At 37.3% G+C, this 13,397-nt stretch overlaps 1 protein-coding gene across 1 annotated transcript; it reads right to left on the bottom strand.

The window, feature by feature from the left end:
• Positions 1 to 4,599: 4,599 nt before the first annotated feature.
• Positions 4,600 to 7,402, bottom strand: LOC147449701 (uncharacterized). The gene is made up of 5 exons (XM_086522681.1): positions 7,347 to 7,402; positions 7,139 to 7,219; positions 6,144 to 6,217; positions 4,974 to 5,033; positions 4,600 to 4,701 (listed from the first exon to the last, which is right to left on the bottom strand). Exons 2-5 carry the CDS (start codon positions 7,143 to 7,145, stop codon positions 4,600 to 4,602), a joined length of 243 nt encoding a protein of 80 aa, XP_086378807.1. The 5' UTR covers positions 7,146 to 7,219; positions 7,347 to 7,402.
• Positions 7,403 to 13,397: the final 5,995 nt, after the last annotated feature.

Below are 13,397 nucleotides of genomic sequence, written 5' to 3'. Positions count from 1 at the left end.
TCCCTTTTTCCCTTTTGCATCCCTTCATGGGCTCATGGAAGGACTTGAATGTGTTGTTTGGCTCTCTCGCTTTGGCATCCGGAATATCCTACAAATTCCTCCCAAATGCAAGAATGCCTTTCACCTAAAGTGTGTAGAAAGATTTCGTTGTAGCCACTCCACCTATTTATTTCTTAGTCCACGTGGAGGATGGAGCCATCTCACATGAGATTGGTGGAATGAGATATCGACTGATAAAAAAATCAAAAGAGCCTCTCGGTGGAAGGCAAAGAGGCACATGAAGCCTACACAGGACCGGATCACTGGAGGGCTCTTTCTCTATTGTAGATATCAGCCCACCAACTCAAGATCTCTCTCTCTCTCTCTCTCTCTCTCTCTCTCTCTCTCTCTCTCACACACACACACACACACACACACACACACACACACACACACACATGCTTATTTGTGGAGTTGTGTGGGGAGCTCAAGATCTGAGGGTGAGGTGGCGATGAAAGCTCCAATTCCAAGTGCTACCACTATGATCGCTCACTACTAATACAATTCCATCTCAAGAATGACAACAATGATTGGAGAATACTGACCCCTTGCTATCGCCTAGTTTCTCTCTCCCTCTTCCTCTCTCTCTCTTTCCTTCAGCCGCACAAGGAAATGGTAGCTCTAATATGTGTGTGTGTGTGTGGTAAATCTTTGAGGTCTCTTGGCATTGTCTGAATGATGCTAAATTAAATTAATTGATTCTTCTTCTTCTCTCCCAGTCTTTTGGCAAGTCACAATCAGATACACACTTAGAGTTCATATGGTTGAGGAGGCTACAAAGATCAAGTGGGGCTAAAAGAAGTAGGTCCACCATAGCTCTCAGTGTAGAAAATATGGTAATAGGAGACTTGGAGTTGTGAGAATTGCTAGGTGTCAATGAGGAGCATGCTTCTGATGTGCGCTCTACCACCACCAATTCAGCATGCCATGTGCAAAAACACCGAGTTTAGTGGCTTCCTTTTTTGGGTAGAGACCACCCCTTTAAAGCTCAAAACCAACAAAGATTGTACGAAATTGTAGCTAATTTTTCCTCCGTACTCTTCTCCTCACATCTATCAGTTCCCATAATGGCAAGCCCTTTTCAAGCTTGCCACATGGCGCTAAGAAAATGCATCCACGTGGCTCAAAAAAGTTGGCGAACTCAAGAAGAGATGGGCTTGGTGAGCGGGGAGCATGGGTGACCTATGGATTAAGAGCCTATGGGTGGGAGGCAAAGAGGCACAACCTCTTTGGGGGGGGGGGGGGGGGGGGGGGGGGTGGGAGAGAGAGAGAGAGAGAGAGAGAGAGAGAGAGAGAGATAATCAACTATATCACCTACATGCAACGGCTTGCACTTTGGTAGCCTACAAAGGTGGAGCAAGGCACAAAGTGTAGAGAATTTTCTAGCAACTCCTTTTGTGTGATAAAATGTCTATATGAGGCATGTGGCATCATAGAAGACATTGACCTTCGTTCACTTATGATTGCAATTTGAAGAGTCCAGCAAGAAGATCTTGGCCATTTCAAAAAATGCAGAGTTAGATGACTCTTCAAATGTGTATGCTTGCATTTTGAAGGCATGTGGCATTATGTAGGATATAGACATGGGAAAATACAAATTCATGCAGACATATGTAGTGAAGGGTTTGTTGAAAAACATTGTCCTGCTTGACAATGCTTTGATAGACATGTATGCCAAGAGTGGTGTACATTTGAATGAAAAAGTACTCATCGAGCTTCTTATCTAGGAAGTGGCCTCTTTGGACCCTACTTATTGTAGGGAATGTCCGACCTAGGAAGCTCTATTTCCAGCGATATAGAGCAACTGGGTCCGCGGGTGAGGAAGGTTTACTCTTTTCAACAATTTAGATCAATGGATGCTCACAATATTAGTCTCCTTGAATGTACATATGGGAGGAGCTACAAGAAAAATCCAGCCAAGGAGTCTCTAGGTTGTTTTTGGTGGATGAAAGGATCCGTTCATATACACTCGCTTTTGTTTATTGTGTTAAAAGAGCGTATTACTCATGTTTACAGAATGAGGGCAGCTAGGTCTCTAGATGAGCTGTTTTCTTGAACTCCATTTATTGCAAGGTATGTCTAGCATGGACAACACATGGGAATAACAAAGGATCTCTAAGTTGTTTTTGATTAGATGCGAGGTGAGGGCCACTCTCTAAATGTGATCACCTATTCTTGCATCTTGACGACATGTGATAGGATGCAAGAAGGTAAAACTTGAACAAATGGACAAACCATTTGTGAATGAGCTTCATATGTGCTTCATCTCCTGGATATGATCTCTTCCAAAGCATTGATTACTCTACTTGCATTCCCCCCCCCGCCCCCCCCCCCCCCCCCCCCCCCCCCCCCCCCCCCCCCCCCCCCCCCCTCTCTCTCTCTCTCTCTCTCTCATATGCTTATTTGTGGAGTTGTGTGGGGAGCTCAATATCTGAGGGTGAGGCGGCGATGAAAGCTCCAATTCCAAGTGCTACCACTATGATCGCTCACTACTAATACAATTCCATCTCAAGAATGACAACAATGATTGGATAATATTGACCCCTTGCTATCGCCTAATCGCTCTCTCCCTCTTCCTCTCTCTCTCTCTCTCTCTCTCTCTTTCCTTTAGTTGCACAAAGAAATGGTAGCTCTAATGTGTGTGTGTGTGTGTGGTAAATCTTTGAGGTCTCTTGGCATTGTCTGAATGATGCTAAATTAAGTTAACTGGTTCTTCTTATTCTCTACCAGTCTTTTGGCAAGTCACAAATCAGATACACACTTAGAGTTCATATGGTCGAGGAGGCTACGGAGATCAAGTGGGGCTGAACGCAGTAGGTCAACAATCGCTCTCAGCATAGAAAATGGTAATAGGAGACTTGGAGTTGTGATTCCAATTGCTAGGTGTCAACTAGCAGCATGCTTCTTGATGTGCGCTCTACCACCACCAAGTCAGCATGCGATGTGCAAAAACGCCGAGTTTAGTGGATTCCTTTTTTGGGTACAGAACACCCCTTCAAAGCTCAAAACCAACAAAGATTGTACAAAATTGTAGCTAATTTTTCCTCTGTACTCTTCTCCTCACATCTATCAGTTCCCATAATGGCAAGCCCTTTTCAAGCTTGCCACATGGCGCTAAGAAAATCCATCCATGTGGCACAAAAAAGTTGGCGGACCCAAGAAGAGATGGGCTTGGTGAGCGGGGAGCTTGGGTGACCTATGGAAGTTGAAGAGCCTATGGGTGGGAGGCAAAGAGGCACAACCTCTTGGGGGGGGGTGGGGAGAGAGAGAGAGAGATAATCAACTATATCACCTACATGCAATGGCCTGCACTTTGGTAGCCTACAAAGGTGGAGCAAGGCACAAAGTGTAGAGAATTTGCTAGCAACTCCTTTTGTGTGATCAAATGTCTATGTGAGGCATGTGGAATCATAGAAGACATTGACCTTCGTTCACTTATGATTGCAATTTGAAGAGTCCAGGAAGATCTTGGCCATTTCAAAAAATGCAGAGTCAGATGAATCTTCAAATGTGATCATCTATGCTTGCATTTTGAAGGCGTGTGGCATTATGTAGGATATAGACATGGGAAAACACAAATTCATGCAGACATATGTAGCCAAGGGTTTGTTGAAAAGCATTGTCAAGCATTGTCCTGCTTGACAATGCTTTGGTAGACATGTTAACCAAGAGTGGTGTACAATTGAACGAAAAAGTACTCATTGAGCTTCTTATCTAGGAAGTGTCCTCTTTGGACCCTACTTGTTGTAGGGAATGCCCGACCTAGGAAGCTCTATTTCTAGCGATATAGAGCAATTGGGTCCCCGGCGGGTGAGGAAGGTTTACTCTTTTCAACGATGTAGATCAAGGGATGCTCACAATAGTAGTCTCCTTGAATGTACATATGGGTGGAGCTACAAGAAAAATCCAGCCAAGGAGGCTCTAGGTTGTTTTTGGTGGATGAAAGGATCCGTTCATATACAATCGCTTTTCTTTATTGTGTTAAAAGCGTGTGTTGCTCATGTTTACAGAATGAGGGCAACTAGGTCTCCAGATGAGCTATTTTCTTGAACTCCATTTATTGCAAGGTATGTCTAGCATGGACAACACATGGGAATAACAAAGGAGCTCTAAGTTGTTTTGATCATATGAGAGGTGAGGGCCACTCTCTAAATGTGATCACCTATTCTTGCATCTAGAATACATGTGATAGTATGCTAGAAGGTAAAATTTATGAACAAATGGACAAACCATTTGTAAATGAGCTTCATATGTGCTTCATCTCCTGGATATGATCTCTTCCAATGCATTGATTGCTCTACTTGCATTCCCCCCCCCCCTTCCGCCCCCCCTCCCCCCTCTTTCTCTCTCTTTGATTTGATGCCATCAATTTCCCAGGGAATAGCGAGACATTTTTGGACTACTTTCAATGGGTTCAATAGGAGGACATTGTCAAGATGTTGTCAATCTATTTTTAGTGCTCTTTACAAGTAGTTACTCATAGTAGATGAGGGAAAAATATACTTTTAGTAATATGAGGACCCTTGCTATGGCAATGGTAATGATAAGGCCGTCTACATGTCACTTGCTGCCATCTAAGCACTTCAAGGCTTCCACGTGACTCTCAAGGATGTGATAGATAGTAACATCTCCTCTCAAAACCTGTGCATGGTGCTGCAAAATCTAGGCATGCAGGCCCACAATGTGCGCAATGTGATGTGCAAGGAAGCTTATAACTAGCCGCTGCAATGCGTGGGTCACATACTAGTAGATATGAAATAGATATGTATGAGGCCCTTAAATGAAAGCACTCTTTCACAAATAAAAATATAACAAGTGAACGGGTCACGGTGGCTTTCTAAAACAATAAAAAAGTGAGAAAATCATTAGGTTGAGTTTAATTAGAATCAGCATTCCAGAAAGGAGCGTTCCAGAAAGGATTGCGTCAACTTAACCTTGAACTGATTGAAAATCAAGACTAGCCGATTGCAGGCCATGGTAAAGGGAAGAAAAACCTGTGAAATATATGAGAAAATGGTTCAAAGATCATATTTTTGCTAGTATTTTTGGTTTGCTTCTTTTAGAGGAGAAAACTTGACAGACAACCGCGTAATAAAAGAGACTTTCTCGAACACTGACTAGAATCAAGCTATAGAATGCAAGAAAAGTCAAGCCATGTGAAGCTGTGAAATGAAAGGTGCAATAAAAAGAACTCTTTAATGTGTGTGTGAGATTGACTAGAATTATGAAAGGTGAAGTTTCAATTTAGTATTCTAAAACAATAGAATGCAGAGAAAGTCAAGACATGTAAGGATATAAAATAAAAGGTAACATAAAAAGATCCATTTAATATTTTAAAACCAAAATAACATTTAAGGTAAGTCTCAATGGTTGCTGAAAACATCGAAAGTATGCCTAACTGGACTCTCCTCTAAGGCTTCTTTTAGAAAGCCACAAATAAACTTTGTACATGAAAGCACTCTTTTACAATAAAAATATTAAAAGAAATTTCATTTAGTCAATACTTCACATCAAGATTCAAAGGATCAAACTCCTATGAATGCACTCCTTGAGACCTTTTTGACCAAGCAAAAGGATCCATTTAATTTAATAAATCCAAAAAGACATTTAGGGTTCCCCAAAAACATTGAAAGTATGCTCAACAAAACTCTCCTCTAAGGATTCTTTTAGAAAGCCAAAAAGTAAATGCAGTTTTGGACACTAGCTTTCTATTCACAAGACTTTTGAGACCCTTAGGTACACTTGTCTTCCAAAGAAATTTGAACCATCTTTTGGACACTAGCTTTCTATTCACAAGACTTTTGAGACCCTTAGGTACACTTGTCTTCCAAAGAAATTTGAACCATCTTCACCCTTTGGGTACTAAGGCCTTTAGCAGGCCAAAAAACAAATTTCTATTTTTCACGCATTTACAATTTAAGGCCTTAAAATGAAAAGACCAATTGAGAAACTAAACAAAAGAAGATTTCAATCATTTCAAATGAAAAGATAGGTCCAATCTGACGCTTTTCTCCTCTAAAGATTTAAAACAAGGTAAAGATTTACGACGGCCTACAGAAGAGAGAGAGAGAGAGAGAGAGAGAGAGAGAGAGAGAGAGAGATACCTCGACTCCAACGAAGTGAGAGAGTGGGGAGGCACTCCAATATGCACACATTAAAATCCAAAAACGTTCAAATGCTACATGGAGAACATCCAAAAATTCAATTCAGCGATAGAGGAATTGCACCTAAAATCTTGCTTTTCCTTATGCCCTTATGTATGAGTGTTATATTAATTGACTTCATGAAAACATAAAGCATATAAAATATTAGTGAGAGTTTAGAAATTGATCTAATTCTTGTATAAATACATCAATAAAACAAATTACACAATAAAAATGATGTAAGCTATTAAATGAAATAAATACATAATATCTTTAGGATAAAAATGAATATTAAAAATGCTTAAACCTAATCCCTAATAATAATCCATGCACTAAAGTAACAAGGTGACATTTACATATCAAAACAAAAAGTTGAAAAAAAAATCTTAGTTGTGATTTTTTTAAAAAGTTAATCCTTAATAATAATACATGCACTAAAGTAATAAGGAGACATTTGCATTTCAAAACCAAAAGCTTAAAAACAATCTTAATGGTAAAAAAATTCTTTCATTTAAGGACAATTTATAAATTTTTAATTAGAAATTGTGTAAATGAAAAAAAAATTTACAAGAAAAAAGTATGTTTAAAATCAAAAAGTTGACAAGAAAGTAATTAGATCCTTAACGGAAGAGACCCATTTATAAACTAAACAAAGATTAAAAAAAAGTCAAGTGAGCATTAAATAAAGGGACCAAATTACAATGATGAAAAGAGACACTTACATTATAAAAGAAAAATATAACCTTTATAAAACTTATAAACTAAACAAAGATTTAAAAAAACAAAAAAGTCAAGTGAGCATTAAATAAAGGGACCAAATTACAATGATGAAAAGACCCATTTACGATATAAAAAGAAAATATAACCTTTATTAAACAAAGAAGTCAATTGAACATTAAAAGAAGGGACCAAGTTGAAATTATGGAAAACCCATATATATTATAAAACAAGCTCACCTGACATGTGTCGCCAATCCGTGATTCTTAATCAACGGTCCAAAAAGTGCACCAATTCTCCACCCACTCTCCTATGGCCTTCTGAAAGCCAAAAAAAGCCAATATAAATTGTTCAAAAAGGACTGCCCTTTTGTCAAGCCACTCATTGACTCTCCGATGTAGAGAGTTGGAAACAAGAGGAAAGCCAATATAAACATCATTATCATACTTATGTATCTCAAATTGGGGTATTAGAGAGCAAGAGCGAGCGGAAGGGAGATTTACTATGATGACATACCCCCTTTTAAAGAAACTTCAAGTAGGTGGGAAAAATTTTGTTTTATAGTGTTTATTAAAAACAATCTAGGTATATCCAAGTCTTGCTTATGAGGGAAAAAAGAGAACACTTAGCACGTAGAGAGAGAGAGAGAGAGAGAGAGAGAGAGAGAGAGAGAGAGAGAGAGCAAAGACGAAGATAGAGAGTGAGTTATTCTTTTCGTTTTCATCAGCTTACACTTTGTGTGCTCCCTTGCAGGCAACTGCTAATTGGGAGGCTCACGATAGTGAAGGAAGAGAAGAGAGAGAGAGAGAGAGAGAGAGAGAGAGAGAGAGAGAGATTCTTTTTTGTGTTTCTTTTTTGTGTGCATCTCGTTGGTGCTTTGTGAGTAGGTGCTAGTGAAGGGAAGGGGTTGTGCACACGCATGGCACATAGAGAAGTGAACCGGAGCGCAAGGCTAGGGAAATAGGGAAGTAGAAAGGGCTAGCAATGGCGAAGAGGGGGCGGGACATGCACAGAGTACGTGATGGAGATAGCCAGCATGTGTTTGCCTTTGAATTTGGAAATTCAATGGGTGGCATGGTTCTAGAAGTAATTTTTTAGATGTAATCTTAGGTCGATTCCAACTACTCTATAACTTTTTCTTCAATGATGTATTGGGGATTGCTTAAACTTTTGTTTGTAGTTTTTTTTAGGGTAACCCCCTCTAAAAGCCATTATGCTTTGTTGGCCTGCTAAAGGCCTTAGTATCGATATGGGTGAAGGTCGTTCAATTCTAGTTGTTTGACATGTGTCCCACAAAAAGAGCTTAAAATTCTTGAAGAGAAATACATGATGTCTTTTCAAATGCTATTATCAAAGCTATATTCATTTGTTTCACATGCTAGAAAAGAAAAAGGTTCTAGAGAACAAAAGATTAAAGAATATATTCATAGGAAGTTTGATCCATGATGTGAAGTATTGATTCAATATTTTTTTTTAAATATTTTGATTTGGAAAGAGTCTTTTCATTAGGGAGTTAACAAAAATTCATTTCTCCATAACTCTCATCCCTCTCTTACTTGCTAGGCCTTAATGCCATCTCACCTTGTTTATTAAGGCATTGAAATTAAATTGATCTTTTTATACGAAGGCATTAAAATATTCTTTTGTTTTAGTTTTTCAATGTGTCTTTGTATTTTATTATTATTATTTTATTATTTTTTAGTTTTGTTTTTTTCAAATAAATTTGTGCAGTGTGCATCTTTCACCTTATTATTTAAGTGGAACTTTTTTTAATATAAAAACCATTCGTGATTATGTATATACAATGGATAATATAATTTATTTTTATTTTTTAATTTTTAATTTAATTTTGTTTTCAAATTGTAATTATGCAATGTGTACCGTTCAACTTAATATTTAAGTGGAGCTTTTCCTAATATATAAACCATTTGTGATTATGCATGTATAATGGATAATATAAAACATGACAAAAGTTCTATGTGATTGTAGGCACTCATTTAAACTTACTCTCCATAAATCTCATTCTCCCCTTAACTTAGCAGGCCTTTGTGTCTCTTCACCTTGGTGAAAGCTTTCTCACCTTGGTTTATTAGCACGAAGAAGATCATAAGGGGAGTGATGGAGGCCTTTGTGTCTCTTCACCTTGGTGAAAGGTTTCTCACCTTGGTTTATTAGCACGAAGAAGATCATAAGGGGAGTGATGGAAAAAACTTGCAAATCGTCTTTACACTTCTCACAATCACAGTAACTTTAGCTTCTGACATTTCAAAGCATCTATACTCTATACTTCTATATCTATATCTATATCTATATCTATACTATATATAATTGAGCTTAAAATTTTCAAGGAAGGAAAGAGCATCCATGTGTCACTCCCTCCTTCATTTCAAGAACCTTAAGGAACATTTGGATTGAAATGAAAAAGTGAAAGATAAGTCAAAAGTCATTTGGTTTGAAATGTAAAAGTGAAGGGTAAGTAGCAAGTACTCTGATGGTAGAAAATGAAAAGACTTAATTTTGATTGTTCTTCTGTCAAAAAGTCACAATACTTAGTAGTATATCTATACTATATATGAAGCAGCTTAATTTTTTCAAGGAAGGAGAGACCCTCTATGTGTCATTCACTACTTCATTTCAAAGCAAACCTTAAAGAACAATTAATTTAAATGCAAAAGTGAAAGGTAAGTATTGACATGGTACAAATAAAAATACAAAGACTTCTATATCTATACTATATATAAATATATAATGCATCTTAAAATTTTCAAGGAAGGAGAGATACTCCAAGTGTCACTCCTTGCTTCAATTCAAAGGAAACCTTACAAAATGTCCCATTTCTCTAAAGCTTGGAATCTTGGAACTTGTGAAACTTTTCAGGCCTTCATGTTTTAACCTTCCAAAGTATAAGAAAAAGGTTTTTCCAACTTTACTTTTCCTTAATTGAAGGGTGGCTTAACTTTGCTTTTGGAAAGCAAATGGCCATAAAATTTTAGAATTTAAGGAATTGTTCGTATGCACACTAGCAAAATTTTGCCGATTTACTTCAAGGTGAACTTGGAATCTAACTATGATTTTTTTATTAATACACTAAATCCCAATTAATACACTAACTATGGTCTCGAATAGCCTCAAAATGGAAGGGTGTATGTAAGTGTGTGTGTGTGTGTGTGTGTGTGTGTGTGTGAGAGAGAGAGAGAGAGAGAGAGAGAGGGAGGGGTCTCAAAGAGTGTTTATTTATTTTTTGATCGAAATAATTTTAAAGTAAATCTATACATATATAATGGAGCTTAAATTTTCCAAGCAAGGAGAGGCCTTCCACGTTAGAATTTTAAGGTAAATCTCAAAATTTGTGGGTGGGATTACACTAAACCTTTGTTAAGCATTCTCACCTTGGAATTAGAATTTAGAGATAAATCTCAGATCTGTAGGTGGAACACCAAACCTAAGTTTTTTTGAGCACTTTGATACATAGTGCTTTTTTCCAAAAGCTTAGAAAATCTATAGTGAGTCTTGAGATTTTGTATATTTGAGTGTTTTTACACTAAGCTTCGATAAACTTCATGGGTTCCTCGCCTTCAAATCTATAATTAAAAAACGGTGGGATTACACTAGACCTAGCCTTTTTTCAAGTACTCAGATACATATTTCTCTGTTTCAGAAACTTGAAAAACTTATATGTGAGAAAATTATATCTGAAGGTCTTTACATGATTATCCTAAAATTTGTCTATGAAATATGGGGATTTGCCTTTAAATTTGAAGGTTCTTACTAAATTTGGAGGTTGCGATCAAGGGCTCTTAGAGAACTCCACAAAAAATTGAAATTTAATACACCTACATATGATAGAATTGTAAAGACAAATTTACTATATTTGAAAGTTTTTATATTTGAATCTCTTAGATTGCAGGTATGATGATGATTGTATACCTCCCCTTTGATATGTAATTCATCCCTACTAATTTCTCTGAGCTTTGTGTGTTTTCTCAACTACAAATCTAGAATTTAGAAGTAAACCTCAAAATTTGTAGGTGAGATTAGACTTAATCTAGGTTTTTTTCGAGCACTTGGATATAGAGTGCTTTTCTCCATGTATCAATGTTTGTTGTTTAGGATGCCACATATGTCTGGAAGAAGAATGGTGAGGGCAAGGAAGCTCTAAGTAGTTTTCAAATGACGCAAGGTGAGGGCTTGTGTACGGATACAATGGTGTATCCTTATATCTCAAAGTCATATGGCATCATGCAAGTATTTGACATGAGCAAACTAAAATGGCTATTCAGGGCTCTTTAAGAAAAGCCTTTTTGTTTGAAAAATGTTTTGGTCAACATGTACACCATATTTAAATGTAGCCTCTTGGAATGCACTTATGTGGCCCTTGGCACCCCCATTCTTAGGGGTTCTTGCTCTTTGGGGTCACTTTCCAAGGAGGAAAATTTACTATATTTTCATTAAACTTAGATTTTCTTCGAGCACTCAGGTACACAATGCTTTTTTCAAAATTTGGGAAAAACTACCTATGAGAATTTTTAGAGGCAAATTTATTGTATTTGATGGTTTTAACACTAAGTTTTTCTAAACTTTTTCTTACCTTCAAATCTATTATTTAGAGGTAAATCTTAAAATTTGTAGGTTAGATTAGACTGAATGTAGGTTTTTTTTAGCATTGAAATACACAATACTTTCTCTCAAAAACTTGGAAAACCTATGTATGAGAATTTTTAGAGGCATTTGTAGGTTAGATTACACTGAATGTAAGTTTTTTTTTTAGCACTGAGATACACAATACTTTCTCCCAAAAAAAATGGAAAACCTACATATAAGAAATTTTAGACTCAAATTTACTATATTTGAAGGTTTTATTTTGCACGTTGGATCACATTAAACCTAGGTTTCTTTTTAGCACTTTAATACACAATATTTTTTTCCTAAAAACTTGGAAAACCTACATATGATTACAGTAAGCTTACAAAGCATACACTCAAATACACTTCTAGGTGGGATTGCACTAAACCTAACCCTTTAAGGTGTTTCAGTGCCTTATGCATTATTTGTTGAAGGTGTCATTGATCCAACATCTAATGATGATGGTGAAGAGGGAGAGGGAGATTATCCCTCATCTAGACCTTGTAGGATGTCTAACACATTAATGCTTTCTTGAAGTTGGTTTGCGTGAATGTGGGATGTGTATGGAGATGATCCATTGAAGGCTAGCGGCCCAGCAACATGCTTCGATGTCCATAAATCATTCTTTATCTCTTTCTACATCAAGTTAGGGGCCAATCCCATGGACTCGAGAATGTACAGTCTAATGTATAAGTCATCCAATGAGAAAACATGAGCTATGCTTCTTTTCACTTCTTCTAAAGGCTTGGAACTATCCATCTTTAGCATACCAGCTCGATGTGAGTGCAACCAAGTGGTGATAGTACTCCTCACAAGATGGGCTCATTGGGTGGCATTGACACTACACATCTTCTTCACTTCCATGGCCAGCTGCATCTCTCAGACGTGGTACACATAGGTATGATCATCTTCCATCTTGACAAAAAATGTGCAGCAGCTCCTTTGAGCTAATTAAGGTTAAATTCTCCATCATCATGGAGATAGCAAGCCCTCTGTAGCTCTTTTTTTCTTAGATAATTATACTCTCTCTCTCTCTCTCTCTCTCTCTCTCTGTGTGTGTGTGTGTGTGTGTGTGTGTGTGTGTGTGTGTGTAGCATGCTGCTTAACGAGAAGTGACTTCTATTGTATGATGAACACCATAAAAGTTGGAGACTTCATAAATTGGGAGAAAGCTCAAGAAAAAAGTGTAATGGCACCTACAAATTTTGAAACGTTACCCCTAATTTTTAAATTAGAAGGTAAGAAAACCTTCAAAATATGAAGGAATTTAGTATGTAAAGTTTTTTTGGGCACTGGGGAGGGAGAGAGAATTAAGCAACTACCACCAACCCAGAGAACCATCCAATTAACAAAGAGAAGGGAGGAGGAGTAGGAGAATAGAAATATTAATCTTTGTGTGTGTGTGTGTTCTCTTCAATAGCTGTAAAGAACCTAGATCCATTGAATAAGGGCCAGAAAATCCTATGTAATGTGTGAGAACCTGCCAAGCTTGGTATTAAAGGAATATGTTGCCTCTTGCATGTATATTTTTATTTGAGAATCCATAGAGAGATGTTATGAATCATTGTTTTTAACATTCAAGAGAGTGTATACATGTCGAATAATGGAATCTATATAATTTTTCACCTTTGCAGTTGTAAGAATAGAAGACATGCATTTTCTAGCCGTAGCAACGCTCGGGTCACATACTAGTACTCTTGATAATGCAACTTAAAATTTTCAAAGAAGGAGAGGGTGACCACGTGTCACTCCCTCCCTGGTTCATTTCAAAAAACACCTTACAAAACATTTAATCTAAAATGTAAAAGTAAAAGGTAAGATTGTAAGAAATGACAGCCTTTGCATAGAGTAAGATCTGACAATCCTTTACAAATG

This window comes from Adiantum capillus-veneris, chromosome 10 (genome assembly GCF_014529385.1).
Source record: "Adiantum capillus-veneris isolate H3 chromosome 10, ASM1452938v2, whole genome shotgun sequence".
NCBI lineage: Eukaryota > Viridiplantae > Streptophyta > Polypodiopsida > Polypodiales > Pteridaceae > Adiantum > Adiantum capillus-veneris.
Note: the sequence above shows the minus strand (reverse complement) of the source record. Positions and strands in the feature narration are given on the sequence as shown.

What these genes read in the sequence shown, in the direction of transcription:
- LOC147449701 (XM_086522681.1), bottom strand. An exon ending in CTCACTTCGTTGGAGTCGAG is followed by an intron (nt 5,034 to 6,143) that starts GTATCTCTCTCT and finishes TATATTTCACAG; the next exon opens with GTTTTTCTTCCCTTTACCAT. An exon ending in TGATTTTCAATCAGTTCAAG is followed by an intron (nt 4,702 to 4,973) that starts GTTAAGTTGACG and finishes CTGCATGCCTAG; the next exon opens with ATTTTGCAGCACCATGCACA.